Source organism: Sorex araneus, chromosome 6, assembly GCF_027595985.1.
Source record: "Sorex araneus isolate mSorAra2 chromosome 6, mSorAra2.pri, whole genome shotgun sequence".
NCBI lineage: Eukaryota > Metazoa > Chordata > Mammalia > Eulipotyphla > Soricidae > Sorex > Sorex araneus.
In genome coordinates this window covers 94430189-94448986 of record NC_073307.1, presented here as the reverse complement: position 1 = coordinate 94448986, position 18798 = coordinate 94430189, and the positions used below count along the sequence as shown (strand labels likewise).

General features: G+C 64.8%; 1 protein-coding gene across 1 annotated transcript; it reads left to right on the top strand.

The window, feature by feature from the left end:
- The first annotated feature begins 1021 nt into the window (after positions 1 to 1021).
- On the top strand, positions 1022 to 13382 carry MFNG (MFNG O-fucosylpeptide 3-beta-N-acetylglucosaminyltransferase). Its single transcript, XM_004610693.2, has 8 exons — positions 1022 to 1597; positions 5005 to 5053; positions 5196 to 5298; positions 5569 to 5722; positions 8752 to 8837; positions 11156 to 11321; positions 11975 to 12060; positions 12751 to 13382. Exons 1-8 carry the CDS (start codon positions 1343 to 1345, stop codon positions 12815 to 12817), a joined length of 966 nt encoding a protein of 321 aa, XP_004610750.1. The 5' UTR covers positions 1022 to 1342; the 3' UTR covers positions 12818 to 13382.
- Positions 13383 to 18798: the final 5416 nt, after the last annotated feature.

The following is an 18798-nucleotide window of genomic DNA, read 5'->3' as shown; positions in this document are numbered from 1 at the left end:
GAAAGAGGCTCTGAAGGAGGGTGCAGGGGTGCGTGGAGGCAGGGGCCTATTCAGTGGGAACCTAAGGGGTCTGCAGGGAGGCGGCTTCGGAGAGCCGCATGGGGTAGGGTGGAGCTCACACAGGGCCCTGCAGGCTGGGTTTTGGGTTGGGGGAGATGGGCGCCAGCCCCGGGTTCTAGCAGAGGTTGAATGGGGTGTGAGCACTGTTGGGGGTGACAAAGTGGAGACGCAGCCTGAGAAGGCACCGTCTGTCCTGATTGGCTGGGAGACAAGGTGGTGGTGGAGTTGAGGAGGCGCTTTCTGTTCTGATTGGCTGAGAGACAAGTTGAGGCGGGGCTGAGAAGACACTGTTTAGCCTGATTGGCTGGAAGACAAGGGGGAGGTGGGACTGAGAAGTCGCTCTCTGTCCTGATTGGCTGGGAGAGAGGCATAGGCAAGTGGACCCGGGGGACCCTTTCTGTGGCTGAGCCACAGATCCTTGGAGGTCAGAGGCGCTCAATGGTAAAGCGCCTGCGTGGCACACGTGAGAGCCTGGGTTAGATCTCCGTCACCGCATGCTCCCTCCTTTCCCCTTCCTCCCCCCCCACCTCCTCATCTTGGTGGCCCTGGAGGACAACCAAGTGTGGCCCAGGTTGCCGCTGTGATCACCTCCTGGAGTGGCCCTGGCCCGCAACAAAGAAAACAGGAAAGACCTCACCCCTGTAGACTTCAAAGCAGAGCTTGGGCGGGGCCATCAGGGAAGGCTTCCTGGAGGAAGGACCCTTGGAGCTGAACTTGAAGATTGAAACAGAATCAAGCCATCGACAGTTCAGGAGTCTGGGCGCTGGCAGACCCCAGTTTGACCCCTGGCACTGCTCGGCCCCCTGAGCACCCCTGGGAGCCGCACAGAGCTGAGAGCACACCCCTCCCCGCCCCCAGATGTGGCTCAATCTATCCCCCAAAAAATAACCAAAAAGAGAATTTAGCCGTCTGGAGGGACTTGGGCTGAGGACCGGGAGGAACCGTGGGGGCGGATCCAGAGGAAACGCAGCGAGCGCTGGAGGGGGAGACCGGACGGACGCCCCCAGCCCCAGCGCGGCAGCTGGCAGGGCGGGGACAGCCCTCGCCTGCAGCCACCTCTGGGGCGCCGGGCCCGCCCCGCGCGGCGCGGGAGGCGGGGCGCGCGGCCAGCAGGTGGAGGGCGGGCGCTATGGCTCGGCCTCCCGGCGCCGGGGACTCCCTGCCAGCGCTGCCAGCCCCGGATGCCCGCCAGACTCCGGGCTCCGCCGGGGCCCCCGCCTGACCTGCCTCCCGCCCCGGCCGGGTGGGACACGGGGCGAGCCGTCGGGGGTCCCCAGGGCCCATGCAGTGCCGGCTCCTGCGGGGCCTGGCCGGAGCCCTGGTCGCGCTGCTGGGCATGGGACTCCTCTCCCTGCGCTGCCGCTGGCGCCTGACCCCTCCGCGGGCCCCCGAGCCCCCCGCGCCGCCCGTGCCCAGCGCCCGCCCTTCCCGGCTGCAGCCGCAGGACGTGTTCATCGCGGTGAAGACCACCCGGGCTTTCCACCGCTCCCGCCTAGACCTGCTGCTGGACACGTGGGTCTCCAGGACCCGGGAACAGGTGACGCGCGGGGCAGTGTGGGGTTCGGGACTCCCGGCCTGAGGGGCTCTCTGGGGTCTTTCCCTGTGGGGCTGGGGCCCCGGCAGCCTCAGTCATCTTCCCTCTCTCCCTCTCTCGGTCGTTCTGTGTCCGTTGAGGGGCTGTTCCGGGCACGTGCCCGTGTGTCCACTGCTCATCTCTGCCGGGGCCCCCGAGGCCCCGCCGTGCCCGGGGCCCTCCCAGCCAGGCCCTCCCCAGCCCCCCTGCCCCGGCCCGCAGGGGGCGACAGGAGCGTGGCCCTTGGGTGAAGGCTGGGGGTCCAGCCGTGTCTGGGTGTTGCCCTGGCACTGAGCGGAACAGGGGCTGAGGGAGAGGCGCAGGGGGGCATCTCCCGGAAGTCCCACCGGCCCCAGCCCGTGTGCGCGCGCATGCGTGCGGCGGGCGGACACTTCACCTCCTAAGTGACTTCCTGTGTGGCGGTGTAGAGGGAGGAGGGGGTGTTAATACTGGTATGATGGCAGGGGTGGGGGGGAGGTGGGGAAGGGAGGGACGGGGTGTGTGTGCCCCAAAGGGCCAGGTTAAAAAGGTGGGGACCCTCCCCTGCCCGCCCCAGACAACCCGCCAACAGCCAAGCTCCTTGAGAAGGGTCTTGAGAATCACCTCTGGGGATGGTGGAGGGGCGGCTTCATGCACACACACATGCACACACGTCCTCGCGTGCACGTAAACACCCTCGCGTGCATGCACACACTCTCGCATGCACGCAGACACCCTCATGTGCACATGCACACCATGCATGCACGCACTCACACATCCTTGCGTGCACGCACACACAACCTCACGTGCACATGCACACACATGCGTGCACGCACACGCATCCTTGTGTGCATGCACACACACACCACACATCCTTGAGTGCACGCACTCGGGCACCCGCTCAGGAGCAAGTGTGCGGCTTTGGAGGCGGCGGAGGCTCCCGGGAGCCAGTCCCAGGGGATGTGGAAGAGGCCCGAGGCCCCCCGGCGAGGGGGTGCCCCTGGCCCACCCGCTGGCCCTGGGTGCGCGCCCCGCCCCCGCCCGCCCCTCCCCCGCGCCGCTGCTCCTCTGGGTTCCCCGCGGAAGCCAGGGCTCGGCCCTCCCGCCGACCTTCCTGTTTACGGCCGCCTGCGTGCCCAGGGCCGGACCTCACGTGGCCGCGGCCTTCCTGACGCCCCTGGCCGGGGCGCCCGCCCGGAGGAGGAAACAACGGGGACCAGAAAGAGGAAGCGCGCACCGAGGCTGGAGGCGGCCGGGGCTGCGGGGGGCCCAGGGGAGGGCCCGGGGGTGGGGGGTCCCTGCTCTGCAGCCCTGGGGACAGGCACGAGGGTCCCCCTCCTCAAGGCTGGGGGGACAGGCCGGCCCTTGCAGGCCCTGACCTAGGTCAGCGCCGAACACTCGCCCTTTCCCGCAGACTGGGGGAGAGGGGGGTCAGCAGGAGGGGCCAGGGCGGCCCAGCCCCCTCCCTTCGTTGCATCTCTCCGGAAGCCTTCCCCGAGGCCCTGCCCCCGTCGGCCTCAGTTTCCCCGGGGCGGGAGCGTGTTGGCGGGGCGGCCCAGCTGGTTAAGGGCGCCGGGGCAGGTGGGCCTTTGTGCTGCGCGGACGGGCTGCGTGTGGCCTTTGTCTGCAGCCCGGGCGGGGGCGGGGGCGGGCCCCTCGCGGCAGATGGTCCCCGCTGGCCAGGGCCCAGCCCCCTCCGACGCAAATCAGATGCCTCCGGGCGGAGGCGCCCCCTCCCACCCAGCCCCCTGGCCCTGGCCCTGGCCCGTTTGGCCCGAGTCTGGCGACAAAAGTTTGCCGGCAGCTGGGACAGGGCTTCTTGGCGCCTCTACACCGGCTCCCCGGGGCGGGGCGTGGGGCACGGGGCAGGGAGAGCAGGGTAAAGGGGGTGCGTCCAAATAGGAGGCTGGGGGAGAGGGGGCCAGCCAGGAGACCGGAAAGCCGGGTGGGCAGCGCTGCCGTTTGGGGGGAGAGAGGAGGTTCCGCCTCTGCCCCTCCAGGTGTCAGGACCCGGAATGACGGGGAGGGAGGAGGGAGGGGCCGGCGTGGTGGGGGCGCCTGTCTGGGCGGGTGGGGTGGCGTTTGAGCACTGGGGTAAGGGGAGAGAGGCTGGGGCAGGCCGCGGGGGCTCCCGAAGGGCCGGGACGTGGCGCGGTGGCAGAGCACTTGTCTGACAGAGACCCTCCCCAGTGCCAAGGGTCTCAGCACCTGGAGTGCCCCCAGCTCCGGGAAATTCACAAATAAATCAGCCAGGGGGCCGACCCGGGTTCGATCCTGGCATCCCACAGGGTCCCCCAAGCACCGCCAGGGGAGATTCCTGGGTGCAGAGCCAGGAGAACCCCTGAGCACCGCCAGATGTGACCCAAAAAGCAAAAAAAAAAAAAAAAAAAAAAAACCCAAACAAAAAAAACAATAAACCCCAGGGGTGGGTTGGAGTCGCCAAGGGAGGGGTGAGAAGGGCCTGAGCCTGGACACCCTTGACTGCCCAGGGCCAGCAACGTCTCAGCGGGAGACAGGCCCCGCCCCCGCCCCAGCATCAGCACCGGAGGGGGCCCAGGAGGGGGGAGCCCAGGCCAGCCTGGGGGAGAGGGCAGCATCCTGTGCCCAAGGGGGTTGTCCCAAGAGGCCGGCAGGGGCCTGTGTGAGGTAGAGGGGAGGGCTTCCTGGAAGAGGCGGTGACTCACCTGTGAGTCAGGGGGCAGAAAGGGGCCCAGATGTCAGTTAGAGAACAGGCGGGGGGGGGGGGATGGGGGACGGGGCCACCTTCTGCTCAGACCCAGGCTGGCTTCTGTCCAGGGTCGCAGAGGGGCCTAGCAGGGCAGGTGGGGGGGTCAGCCTGCAGTGTGGACCACAGCAGAGCTGAGGGCACAAAGCCGGGTCAGTCACGGGCCCGGGAGACAGACGCAGTCCCTGCGCCTGCCTGGCGTCCGAGCCCTGCCTCTGTTTCCCCTGAGACGGGAAGCACAGCCCCTCTTGCCCTCTGCACCGCCTCCATGCGCTCCGGAAGCTGCCACTGATGGGAAAACTGAGGCCGGGGTGGGGTCCCGATCTGAAGGGCTGAGTCCTGGCATGGAGGGTGAGGTCTGCAGGCTGAGGGAGGGAGCAACGGAGGGGGGAGAGAGGGAGGGAGAGGCGTGGCCTGCCCCCCACTTTCCTGTGGGTGCTGCTTCCTCCCAGGCCTCCAGGGCTCTCACTTTGCCTCAGTTGTGCCATCTGTGAAGGGGACAGATCCAGCCTGTCTCGGGCTCCGTGGGGGCGGGTCAGTGCTCGTCCTGGGGTGGATGGAGGCGGCAGGTGGGAGCCGGGGCGCCCAGGGAGCGGTTCCGGGCGGAGCTGGGCCGGGGTCCGCGTGGCCGGTGGCCGTGCTGCCCCTCACCCCGCGTCCCTTGCAGACCTTCGTCTTCACCGACAGCCGGGACGAAGAACTGCGGCGGAGACTGGGTAACTGCCCTGCGGCCGCCGGGGGCCCCTCGGGGTGTCCCTTGGGGTGTCCCTTCTGCCCGGGGGGGGGGGTGTGCGGGCTTGCCCCGGGGGCGGGACAGGGACCCCGCGCGGCCCCCGGCCCTGACTGCCCCCTCCCCAGGCTCCCACCTCGTGGTCACCAACTGCTCCGCGGAGCACAGCCACCCCGCGCTGTCCTGCAAGATGGCCGCGGAGTTTGACGCCTTCCTGGCCAGCGAGCGCAGGTGAGAGCCCGGGGTCTGCGGGGCCGGGGGCAGGGGGCAGGGCAGACATGACCTTTGCCCCAGGCTCGTTCGTTAGCGGGGATGTTTGTCCAAAATGTGCGTTGGTCTGTGTGTCGTGAGTAATCAATCCCGTAGTGCCTCCTGGGTCTGTCCTCCCGTCCTTGGGGCTGACAGTTATGCTGTGCTATGCTGTGTGACCTACGGCCGATGTCTTAACCTCTCTGAGTCCTCATTGGGTCGCTCACAGCCCCCCCACCCCGTCTCCCGCAGGTGGTTCTGCCACGTGGACGACGACAACTATGTGAACCCGCGTGCGCTGCTAAAGCTGCTGAGCGCCTTTCCCTCGGGCCACGATGTCTACGTCGGCCGGCCCAGCCTGAACCGGCCCATCCACGCCTCGGAGCCGCAGCCCCACAACCGCACGGTGGGTCCCTCCGCCAAGCTCTTCACGCTCATTGGCTGCGTGGGCCGGGGAGGAGGGGCCAGTCATATATGGCACCCTGGGGGCGGGGCCAGGAGGGATCGGGACCAATCACATGCAGCCAGGAGGGGTGGGGCCAGACAGATATAGCCATCCTGAGGGCGGAGCCAGGAAGGACGAGAGCCAATCAGACGTGGACATCCTAGGGGCGGGGCCAGGAGGGGTGGGGCCAGTCAGATATAACTCCTGAGGGCAGGGTCAGGAGGGGCGGGGTAATGGGCCGCACCAATTAGGTGTGACCATGTAGAGGGTGTGGCTATGAGGGGCGGGGCGATAGGGCAGGACCACCTAGGTGTGGCCGTCCCAGGGCAGGGGCGGGGCTACAGGCCAGGGCCACCTGGATGAGCCATTCAGGGACGGGGCTGCCAGGGGCGGGATAGGTGGGGCGGGACTGGGACCCCTAAGGTGGCTCCTCTGGCGCTTCATTGTTATTTGGACAAGTGGCTTCCCGGCTCCTCTTGCCTCCTCTGTGAGAGGGGGAAACAGCTACCAGTGAGGCACAGAGAGTGGCAGTGCTAGGGCCACCTTCACGCACTGGTCGCAGAGGGGAGGTGGCGGGCGCTGAGGCTTCTCCACCCACGGCACAGTTCACAGCTACCCGGTATCATCATCTGCTTGTACAGGCTTTGGGGTCAGCGCCAGCCTCCTACGCATTCTCCCTCGGGTGTCAGTAACCAGCCACAGCAGCCTTGGCCCCTCACACAGCCAGCATCAGTCCAGACCCGGACGGACACGGATCAGGGTAGCGGGATTTAGAAAACAGAACTAAAGAACCTGCCACATTTGACTTTCTGAGAAGCAGCCAAGAATTTCATGGCCCAGGGTGTTGTTTCACTTGCGTATATTGCAAGGGGCTCCCCCTGTCCCCAGGACCCACACTTGACTTCTGGCCCTGAGTGCCTGCGGCGGCGGGGTGCCCGTCTCGGGATGCAGCGCCTGCCGCGGGCTCGCCCGCTCTGGGGCCTCTCCCTCCTGAGAGCACCATCTGCTCCACCAGGGGAACAAGAGCAGAAAACACAAGACCTTAATTACCAGCCGCTAATCAGCCTCTGAGTCCTAATTAAGTCCTCTTGGGCCCCGGGGGGCGGAGGTAGAGCCAAGTGAGCACTTCCAGGTGAGCCCAGCCACAGTGCACCCCTGCCACTCTCCTGCCACACTGTCTGCAAGGACTCGCTGGGGCCTGACTCTGGTTTCTCGGGTCAGTCTCGCCACCTCCTGGCTTTGGGGCCTCGATGAGGTCACTTGCGTGTCCCCTCTGCACCTTCACGTTCTCGTCTGGGGAGTGGGTATTGTCCTTCCTATTTTTTCACTGGCTGGGCGCTAGAAGAAAGGCTCAAAGGAGGCATGCGGGAGCCCCGGGGTTTATTCCTAGACTGCAGAGTTACCCCTGGCCGAGCAGAGTCAGGACCGCCCCTGAGCACTGCTGAGTGGGACCCAAAGTGTATGGGGAGGTCGGGTAGGGGCCAGAGAGATAGTACAGTGGTTAGGGCGCTTGCCTTGTATGCGGTCGACCCTGGCACTGCATATGGTCCCCAGGGCATCTCCAGGAGTGATCCCTGAGCACGGAGCCAGGAGTCAGCCCTGAGCATTACTGGGTGTGGCCCCCAAACAAATAAAGCCACCAAAAAAGGGTAAAACGAGATCCCCTCCCGAGTGGCCGACCTGTGGCTGACGCCAGGAAGCGGTGTGATTAGGATCAGCCCGCACCTCTGGCCCAGTTTCCCTGCCGGGTACACCCAGGCCCGGTCCCCTACAATGTGCACAAACGACCTTCTTTGCGCCCAACCCACCAACGGGGGCCCAGGACTCTGCCCCAGAGTGACTCCGTTTGTTTTGGCCACGGGGTGGGACAGCAAAGTGGGAGCCAGAGTTCCCTCCCAGGGTCAGTGCTGGTCCTGCGACTTCAGGCGGGTTTTTTCTCTGTCGCCTCGTGCCACCGCGTCTGTGGTGCGTCCCTGGGCAGAGGGCACAGCCTAGGCTTAGGGTGAGGCTTCTGTAGTTCTGGGGTTGCTGCTCCCCGTATATGGGGGGGCGCGGCCACGCGTGCACATGCACGTTCGACAGACGGGCCTTCAGCTCTGCATGCTGCCTTGCCGCGCCCTGGCAGCCTCCCGACAGCGGCCTGGGGCCTTGTGGGGAGGAGAGGGACCCTAGCCAGAGAACAATTCTGCCCTTTTTCTTTTCGGGTCAGACCCGGCGATGCACAGGGGTTCCTCCTGGCTCTGTACTCAGGAATCACCCCTGGCGGTGCTCAGGGGACCCTAGGGGATGCTGGGAATCGAACCCGGGTCGGCCGCGTGCAAGGCAAACGCCCTCCCCGCTGTGCTATCATCACTCCAGCCCCTCACAACCCTTTTCTTCCTGTCTCTCTCCTTTGGTGGAAAAGGTTTCTCATCCCTAAGTGCTGGGAGTGAGGAAACCAGGGGTGCGGCACTTCTTGGACCTGGTGCCCTGGGAAAAAGCGGCTCATCCTCTCAGTCCCAGAGTCCAAGTATCTGATTGGTTGGCCTGAGTCATGTGCCTGCCGCAGAGCCAATCACTGGCCGGGGGCGTGGCCTTGCGGCCTCCGTTCCCAGGGCAGCAAGTGCTGTGTTGAGGGGGACCCTCCCCAGCCACAGGGTGAGGAGGAAGAGACGTTTCCCTGGACAAAGGGGTCGGGGGCGCTGGGCAACAAACATGACACATGTCCTCTTTAGCCAGAACCAACAGCCCCCCCTTCCAAGACTGTCGCTGACCCGGTCACTGGGAGAGAGGATGTGACTTTGGGCCTCTGTTCCTTATACAAACGGGCAGGATATTGTGGGGCTGCCCCGGGACTAGCGGGCCGGGGCCGGTCATGCGTGTGTGTGTGTGTGTGTGTGTGTGTGTGCCTGTGTGTGCATGTGTGTGCGTCTGTGGGGGGCGTTTGGCTCTTGCCCACCCCGCACCCCTCCCTCACCCCTGCTCCCCGCCTTCCCCGCTTCTCTCTGCAGAGGCTGGTTCAGTTCTGGTTCGCTACAGGAGGCGCCGGCTTCTGCATCAACCGCAAACTGGCTCTGAAGATGGCCCCGTGGGCCAGGTGAGACCCACAGGCTGCCAGGAGGACACGGGGTGCAGAGAGGGGGTGTGTCAGACAGACAGACAGACAGAGAACTTTGCTGCTGAAGGGCTTCCTCTTTTGCTTTTTTGGGTCACCCAAGGGTTCCTCCTGGCTCTGCACTCAGGAATGACTCCTGGCGGTGCTCGGGGGACCCTATGGGATGCTGGGAATCAAACCCAGGTCAGCCGCGTGCAAGGCAAACGCCCTCCCCGCTGTACTGCAGCTCCAGCCCCGAGGGTGTCCTTTGGTGCTGTGTTGGACTTAGTTACTGGGTCGCAAGCCTCAGCCCCCGCCTCGAGGGCGTGGGCGCCACTACCCTGCGTGTCCAGCCTTGGCAGGTCAGCTGCACCATCCCGAACTTCTTCCGTCCTTCCCGCATCCTGAGGGTACTATAGCCAATAGCTGCTGTAGGGGTTCAAGAGGGACTGTCTGGGCTAGCACCTGGTGACAACCACGCCACCCTGGGTCCCTTGGCCACCCTCTTCTGGGCAGCCAGTGCCCCGGGGTGTGCAATGAAGGCCAGCTCTAGGCAGAGGAAAGAGGAGGGGCTTCTGCAGGAGGACAGCAAGGAGGACTTCCTGGAAGCGGTGGCACTTGAGCTGGGAATGTTCTAGAGGGCTGCAGATTGAGGGGGGCAGGCATCTCTGGGAATAGGCGGCTCTCGTGTGGGGGAGGGCCCTGGGGCAGAGGCCCCGAGCAAAGCCAGGGTGTCTGTGTGGGATGAAGGGTGGTCTGGGGCGCGCCTGGGGGACACCTGGTTTCTCCAGCTGAATCCCCAAACGGGGAAGGTCATGGAGCTGTAGGTTGCAGGTGGCCCAGCCCTGGGGGCTCCCTCCCTCGACAGCCCCGGGGGGGGGGGCAGAGGGAGCAGGGACCCTGCGGGGGCTGGTCCCAGCAGACAGGCGCCAGGGGGCGTCCCTGCACCCCTCCAGGCACACAGCCTTCTGCCTCCACGCCTCGTTCTGCTCTGGGACACCCCCTCGCCCCCCTGTGGCCCCGGGTGCAAGGGGCAAGGGCTGCCTCCCGGTGAGACACAGTTACAAGGCTGTGCAGGTCAGGTCTCAGTCTTGCGATGTTCCAGCTCCCACCCCTGCACCAGTGCACAGTCCCCACCGTCAGGGTCCCCGGTCTCCCTCCTGCCGCCCCCGCCAAGCCTGCCTCCATGGCAGCCACTTTCCTTCTCTCGCTCACTCTCCTTTTGCTTCTGACCTCTGACGGCCTTGAGCTCTTCTTCCCTAAGAGTCACTTTAGGAAACTGTGGCTCTCACCATGGCCTAAAAAGCAAACAAGAAAACTGTCACCTCCTCCAGGAAGTCCGCCACCCTGCCTTCCCCTCTCTCGGGTGCCCCTCGGGCCTCCCTGTGATTTAATGTCCATCAGTCCTACTCCGTAATGACCTGTGCTGGCTCGCTGTCTCTCCCGAGAATGGGGAGGCTGCTGCTGAGGGCAGGTGCTGTGCTGTTCACCTCGGGGTCCCTGACCTTCGTTCCTTTGTGCGGCGTCTGACATCCAAGTGGACAGTGCAGGTGGAGAATCAGTGCATCCGGGGGTTGTGCAGGGAGGCTGCTCAAAGGTCTAAAGCACAGGCTGGTCACACGGGGACCCTGTACTTAACTCCCAGCACCCTGCAATCCCGTGAACTTGGCTGGGATTGCCTAAAATTATTATTATTATTATTATTATTATTATTATTATTATTTTAACTGGAGTGACAAACGGGAGTGATAGTACAGCTGGGAGGCGCTGACCTTGCACACGACCAACCCTAGTTCCATCCCCAGCACCCCACATGGTCCTCAGAGCCCAGCCCGGAGTGTGATCCCTGAACACAGAGCCAGGAGTCAGCCCTGAGCACTGCTAGGGGAGTCCTCTCCCTCCCCCAATGGAATGAACAAGTGGGGCTGGAGTGATAGCACAGTGGGTAGGGCGTTTGCCTTGCACGCAGTTGACCCGGGTTCGATCCCCGGCATCCCATAGGGTCCCCTGAGCACCGTCAGGAGTAATTCCTGAGTGCAGAGTCAGGAGTAACCCCTGAGCATCGCCGGGTGTGACCCAAAAAGCAAAAAAAAAATAAGGATGAACAAGTGAGAGAGTGAGAAGGGGGGAGCGGAGGGAAGTTACACGGATGGGGGTTTCCTCTCCCTGGACCCTCCTCTCCATCCTCAGCGGCCCTGGAAGGCGGACAGGCCCATTTTACAGAGGAGAAAACTGGGGCTTCCCGAGGTCACTTGCCAGAGGTCACCGAGCCCGGGACCGTGGGAGGTGGCGGGGCGGCAGCTCGGCTCTCTCTCCCGCAGCGGCCCCCGCTTCACGCAGACCTCGGCGCTCATCCGCCTGCCGGACGACTGCACCGTGGGCTACATCGTCGAGTGCAAGCTGGGGGGCCGCCTGCGGCCCAGCCCCCTCTTCCACTCTCACCTGGAGACCCTCCAGCTCCTGGGGGCCGCCCAGCTCCTGGAGCAGGTGAGTGGGTCTCCCTGCTGGGCAGGGAAACCAAGGCCGGGAGAGGGGACCGCCAGGAGTAATCCCCGAGCACGGCCGAGGGTGGTCCAGCCCCCCTAAAACGGGCGTGTCTATTGCTTGGCTCTCCCGTGCTGGCCTCACCAGCCCCCCTGGCATGTCAGTGGACCCCACTACCCCAAACCCAAGGAAATCCGCCTCCTGCAGGCGGACCTGGCTCCCATTAGTCAGATTCCCTGTCTGTCTCCACCCACCAGACAGTGCTGATTGGCCAGGCCTGGAAGTGACCTGCCCCATCTATCCCGGCGGGACGCGGGGCCTGAATATAGGAAAGGGGGCGCGTTTGAGGGGGTCGGGTCAAAACATCTGAAGAGTTGGGGTCCCCGGAGTGTCCACTGTACCAGCTATGCCATTGTGGAAACGGTGTGTGTGTGTGTGTGTGTGTGTATGTGTGTGTGTGGCCACACGTGGCAGCACTCAGGGATCACTCCCGGCAGTGCTCAGGGATCGCCCCTAGCGCCCTCTCGAACCCCTGGGTTCTCCTGTGCGGGGGAGGGAGTCTTTCTTCTTCCTCCTCCCCCGACCCCTAAATTCCCGGCCCTCCCGCCCGCCCCCAATGGGCCCCCCCCCCGACCTTCCGTCTCCTCTCCGAGCAGGTCACCCTCAGCTACGGCACCTTTGAGGGGAAGCTGAACGTCGTCAGGCTGCAGGGCCCCTTCTCCCCAGAGGAGGACCCCTCCAGGTGGGCCTGCGGGCTGGTGGGCGCCCGGAGAGGGGGCGTGGGTGAGGAGCACCTGGGGCTGGACGCACGGAACTGGGGCGGAGGAGTGCGTTTCGGGCCTTGCTGCCTTTTCCTTTTTTTCTCTTTTTACCGGGGAGCTGGGGGAGGTGTTGGCGGTATGTGGCCCTGGCGATGCTCAGGGATTATTTCTGGCTCTGCGCCCAGAAATTACTCCCGGTGGGCTCCAAGTCATTTGATTCCCCAGTGTGGTCTGCGGGGGGTTTCAAACCCGGGTCATCCGTGTGCAAGGCAAATGCCCTACCTGCTGCACTACCTCTCTGGCCTTGCTTTCTACCCGCTGGCTGTGTGATCTTGGGCAAATGTCTTGCCCGCTCTGGGCCCCATGGAGACACTTTTGGTTGGGGTTGCAGGCAGTGGAACTCGGGGCCTATGACCTCTCCGGGTGGTGTTAAGGTACTGGGGCCTGCAGGGCTAGAGGGCCACACCCAGCAGTGCTGGCCCCCACCCATGCGGGGCCTGTGCTCCACCACGTGAGGGCGCTCCTGGCCTCAGCTGCGGCTGAAGCGGCCTGACGGCAGGGACTGCCCACCAGGGGGCGCTCTCAGTCCCAGTGTCCAAACACGGGGTCCCAGGAGCACTGTGGGGCGGAGTGGGGGGTAACGGCACCGCCCCTTTCTCACCTCTCCGTAGGTTCCGCTCCCTGCACTGCCTCATCTTCCCGGACACGCCCTGGTGCCCACAGCTGGTGGCCTGGTGACCGCGGACAGGGTCTGGCACCGGCTGACCCAGGAGAGTCGGGGGCCCTTCAGCTGGGCCCGGACAGCGGGACTCTGTCCCCAGTTCTTGGCCCTTGTCCTGGGGCCCCTCACTGCGGCCGCCCCTGGCTGGACCCCATCCCCTGAGGGGGCCCAGGTTGAAGTCACAGCTTGACCCGGGGGTCTGTGGGGTCCCCGCCGGTCTTCAGTGCCCGCCGCGGTGTCCCCTGCTAACTGTCTGCACTTGGGGTGTCATCACTCCGCCCCCGGGGCCCAGACTGGATTCTCATTCCTCGCTGCGGCTGCCGGGAGCCTTTTGCTCACACCTCCAGCCTCCCTCCCTGGTGCAGGGCTGCCAGAGGGTCCCCGTGAAGGAGGGATTTGCCCACCGCAGTGAGGCTGCTGCGGAGGGAGGTCCTTAGACCCCCACCCCGGCTGCCTGCTGTGGATTTGGGTGTGATGTCTGGAGCGGGGGCAGCCACTTTGCTGCCGTGAGGACAGGCAGCGACCGTCACCCACTGCGCTCCCCGCCTGTTTCTGATGGAAAATGAAAACCTGTTTGTTTAAGCTTCTCGGGGTCCCGTGTGTGCTGGTCTGCACGAACACCGCGCTCCCACCCGGGCCAGGGTCTCCCCTCTGCCCGGGGGTGGTCAGAGTGTGCGGGAAGGCGCACCCGAGCCCTCCGGGGAGGAGCTGAGTGCAGCGAACGGTTTCAGGCGCCGGGAGAGACGCTGATGCCCGCGAGCACTCAAGGGGGAATCTCTGTAAGCGTCCCAGCCGCCTCGTGCTCCCTGATGTTGCGTCATCCTAACCCAGGCCTTGGCCCCGAGGCGCCCTGAGGGCTCTCGCCCTAGCTGCCACTCTGCTATGTCACCTGTCACATGGCACCTCATGCCCCTTCTGCAACTGAAGGCCCAGAGAGGGCGTCGCCGGTGCCTGAGGGTGCACAGTGCTCTGGAGTCTGCAGGCTCTCTGAGTGCTTCCAGAGCCTGCCTTCTTTCCCGCTGGGCTGACGGGATGCAGACTTTGAGGGACTACGGATGCAAAGTGGGGGTGACCCCTGGCCTCCCGCTGGGCGGGATGGGCTGCTCCTGGGCTCCCGGGTGCTTAGGGCGGCCGGCCAGGCTGCGTTTAGCTGCCACGGCAGCTTTGCAGTTCATCCCGGGCTCGTGAGGGTCGGGCGCGGGGAGCAGGGCTCGGGCCATCTGCTGCCCCCGTTGTCCCAGAATAGCTGTGACGGGAGCGCGCGGAGTCAGCAAGGATCAGAACTGGGGTGCAGGGAGGAGGGAGAGAGGCTGTGGGCATCTGCCCGGGCTCCGGGCGGGGCGGTGCTGGGTGTCCGGCAGGGGCCGGGTCCCGCCCACCAAGTCACGTGGGCCTCGTGATTCCAGTTCGGGGGCTGGAGCGACAGGGAGGGTACGTGCCTTGCGCGCCTCCGACCCGGGTTCGACCCCCAGCTCCCTGTCGAGCGCCCCAGCCCCGCCAGGAGGGGTCCCCGAGTGCAGGGCCAAGGAGCAAGCCCTGAGCACTGCTGGGTGTGGCCCCCCACAAACAAACAGGAAGAACGGTTCCCACCACAGACAGGGACCAGGGCGCAGGTGGGCGCCTGCATTGGTGACGCGCATTGATGGGCCCTTGGGGTTGGGGAGTCGCCACCGCCGGGCCCGCCCACACCGTTGGCTCTGTGCCCCCGCAGCTGACCCCCCCCCCCCGTTTCCGGGTGCCCCTTATGAAACCGGTCTGGAAGCGCCAGGCTCGGGGGTGGGGCGTGGGCCGCTCTGAAACATCTCCTTCCCCTCCGGGCCCCAGCGCCGGGCTGTGAGAGTGGGCGCTGGGGAGCCTGGGGGGCTGGGACCGCCCCTCCGCCCCCCAGCCAGGTACGCGCCGGCAGAGCCTCCTGGCTGGCTCCAGTGCCCTGGTTCTCCGAGGGTCGCCCTGTTCTCGGCACCGCTGCCCGGGCCTGTCCCCTCCCCACTCTCCTGGCAGTTTCTCCCCAGTGTCCCACCCAGGGCAGCCGCCCGGCGGTCACTGTCACCTGGTCACCTCCCAGCTGTGAGGGATCCACGCACGCCCGAGAACACACCTGCTGTGGGTGCCTCTGTGTGCAGCCGGGGGCCCGCGGTGGTGGGGGGGTTGTAGCCCTCCTCCCTCCTCCCCTGCTCCCCGCTGGGCAGAGCAGTGCTCAGCCGACCCCCGGACAGGGCAGGTGGGGACGGGCTGCCCCGCCTCCTCCAGCTCTGCGGGCTGCGGGCGTGTGCACCTGGGCAGGCGCCAACCTCGGGGGCTCAGGCTGGTGACACAGGTCACATCTAATAGCATCCCTAAAGGGACAAGCTGACCTCAGCCGCTCCGGGTAGGTCCAGGGGGACACACAGGGGCAGCGTGTTCAATAAATGACCCGCACAGACAGGCCTCGGCTGCAGCCCAGGTGGCAGCAAAGGGCACGTTAATGACACCCCGAAGCTCAGGCCAGGATGATGGACGGGACATCGCCCCCTCCAGGCCCCCCCCGCCGCCGTCCCCTGGCTTCTTCAAGCTGGAGGCGGCATAAAAGCACAGCCAGGAGGGTGGTTGGTGGGTAAAAGAGATTTAAGAGACACAGTCACAGGATATACAAGCCCGGAGCTCTCGAGAGAGATTTTGGGGTTTGTTTTTTATTTGGGGGGTGGCATTTAGCTATGCTCAGGGCTGATGCCTGGCTCTGCACTCAGGGGTCACCCTGGCAGTGCCGGGGATCAGAGCCCGGGTCAGCCACGTGCCAGGCAAAGCCCTACCCATTGGACTATCTCTCTGGCCCCCAAAAAGATATTTTTGAGCCAAAGAAGCAGCTGGAATGTGGGCTCTTTATGGGGGGACAGGGGGTGTGGGCAATAAGTTATTGTGAGTTTTATTAGGTGTGATCATCAGAGAGAGGGGATTGTTGTTTTGTTTCTTTTTTTGGGTGGGGGCGAGTGTTTTTAGAAATGTTCTGAGATGTGAGAGATACATTCTGAAATATTTATGGATGAAATGACATAACGTCTGGCGTTTTCTTTATTTATTTTTTATTTTTTTGGTTTCTGGTGTTTTCTTTAAAACCATGCCTGAGGGCAGTCCTGAAGTACAGGCGGGCGGGCAGGAGCTGGCGCGGGAGCCGATGGGGGTCCCGGCGACACCCTGTCACCACGGGCTGCGCCTGTGGGCGTCCCTCGGAACAGGTGAGATCCAGTAGAGTGGGTCTGCGGGTGCTCCGCCATGGGGGCCGTGCCCCCACCTTCCCCGGGCCCCGGCCCCGGCCCCGCGTCCAGGCCCCGCTGAGAACAGCCGCTGGCGTCAGGCCCAGCTGTCCTGATCTACTTCCCGCTCCCCCCCTGCAGCCCCCAAAGTGGGGGGGTCCTGTGTGATGAGCACTTGGCCCATTGCCTGCCTTGCCTGAGCACCCCACCCCATCATCTCTATTTTTTCTCCTTTCTTTGTTTCTTTTTGGGTCACACCCGGCGATGCTCAGGGGTTCCTCCTGGCTCTGCACTCAGGAATCACTCCTGGCGGTGCTCAGGGGACCCTATGGGATGCCGGGGATCGAACCCGGGTCGGCCACGTGCAAGGCCAACGCCCTCCCCGCTGTGCTATCACTCCAGCCCCTCTCTGTTTATTCTTGTCAAGTTTTGGGCCGTGCACTCGGCGGGCGGAGCCCTGTCGCTCGCCCTGTCGCACCCCTGGGATCTCCCGTCCCAGCCGCACTGTGACCGGCTCCTTCTCCTCGCACACGGTCGCCACACACGTCCCCTCCTCTCCCTGGCTCCCCCAGTAGAAGTCGCCTGTGCACCACTCAGCAGGGATCAGGGCAGGGGGCCCCAGAGGGAAGGAGTTCTGCTCTCAACAGACTGCCTGGGGGGCCGGGGGTGGAATCACTGAGGAGCTCTGGGTCACGGGGGGGCGGGGGCTGCAGTCTGGGGGGGCAGAGAGGCTGATGCCCGGGCAGCACTAGAGCTGCCCTTGGAGCCTGAGGCCCTGGGGGCAGCTGACTTCCGGGGGGCGCTGTCCTCCAACTGCCCCAAGTCATCAGCAGGTGAGGTCAGATTGGCCCTTCCCGGGGTGCTACTAAGGGTGAGTTGTGGGGACTGGAGCAATAGCACAGCGGGGAGGGCGTTTGCCTTGCACGCAGCCGACCCGGGTTCGACCCCCAGCATCTCAGAGGGGCCCCCAGCACCTCCAGGAGTGATTCCTGAGTGCACGAGCCAGGAGGAACCACTACACATCGCCAGGTGGGACCCAAACAAACAAACAAAATAAAAGTGAGTTGTGCACGAGGTCACCGGGCTCGAGACCTTGGCGCCCCTCCATCCCACCTCTCTCACGGCAACCCGCTACCCTTCTTGTGCCTCTTCTCGCTCTGATTTGGAGGGGGCATCACTCATGTCTGGCTGTGATGTTCACGGGGCGTCGCCCTCCCTCAGCTGTGGTGCCTGCACCCATGCTCGGCAGGGATCACTCTCGGCTCACACATTTGCTTGTGGTGCTCCCACGGGCTCGCCCTGGCGGGGGGTGCTCCTGGCTGCAGTGCTTGCATCGTTGTTTTTGTTGTTGTTGTTGTTGTTAAGGTGCTCACTGGGCTGGAGCGATAGCACAGCGGGTAGGGCGTTGGCCTTGCACGCAGCCGACCCAGGTTCGATTCCTCCATCCCTCTCAGAGAGCCCGGCAAGCTACCCAGAATATCCCGCCCGCACGACAGAGCCTGGCAAGCTCCCCGTGGCGTATCCGATATGCCAAAAACAGTAACAAATCTCACAATGGAGACGTTACTGGTGCCCGCTCGAGCAAATAGATGAGCAACGGGATGACAGTGATGCAGTGAGGTGCTCACTGGGGGTTGCAGCCCCTAGTTGGGGTGGTCACACCTACCCTGCCAGCACCAGGCAGGCACGGGGCTCAGGGGACACAGCACATGCCTTGCTCGGGGCATTATCCCCGGCGCTGCCTAAGGCTGCTGAGCACCAACTTGGCTAAGTCAGAATCCCAGGCTCCTGATCGCCTCCTCAGAACTGAAGTCTCGGGGCCAGAGAGCCTCCGTGAGATTGACCCAGCACCCCTAAGGTCCCCGGAGCCCGCCAAGAGTAACCCCTGCATGCAGAGCCAGGAGTCAGCCCTGAGCACCGCTGGGTGTGGCCCGTAACCAAAAGAAGAACTCGAGTTTCCAGAAAATGGGCCGGACTAGCAGGAGCCTCAGGTTTTTATTTGGCTCAGAGAGTGAGCGGGGTGGCAGGGACAGGAGAGCAGTTCAGGACCGCGGACAGAGCCCGGCCACCCTGGCAGGCCGGGAATTGGGACGGGAATTGGGCGGGAGGGTTCAACCCCTGACTTCAGGCTCCAGGGGAGCTAGACAGCACTTCCGGTACTCACAGTCAGGGAGGAGAGGCTGAGGCCGTGTGAACGGATGGACGGATGGAGCCCCTGCTCCACGAGGTTGACCCGGTACCCCAGAGGGTCCCCTGAGCCCATCCAGTGTGATCCCTGCGTGCAGGGCCAGGAGTCAGCCCGGAGCACCCTGGGTGTGGCCCCACACCAGAAGGACTCAAGTCTCCAAGAACGGGCGGGGTGATTGGGGCACCATGGTTTGGGCACCTGCCGTGTTCAGGGGCTCCAGGGGTCTCTGGGGGCACAGAGGCAGAATCCTGTTAGACCCGGGACCCCAGAAGCCCCCAGCCTGTCACGCGCGGTTCCGCCTCCAACATCCCCAGAGCCCCGGCCGGTGAGCGAGCGGGGCGGAGCCGGGGAGTGGGCAGACGCACGGGCAGAGAGCTGAGACCCGGCGCTTTCTGAGCCTCAGTGTCCCCTGCGCCACCATCTGAGAAATGGGAGCGAGACGGAGCGTTCGTCAGCTCAGCGCCTAGGAAGCGGCCCAACAGCAGCGCCCAGAGATCCCATATCCAGGCCGGGGTGGGAGGTGCGGGAGCCCAGGCACCCAGAACAAGGTGGACGAGACCTGGACCCGGGGATCTCACCT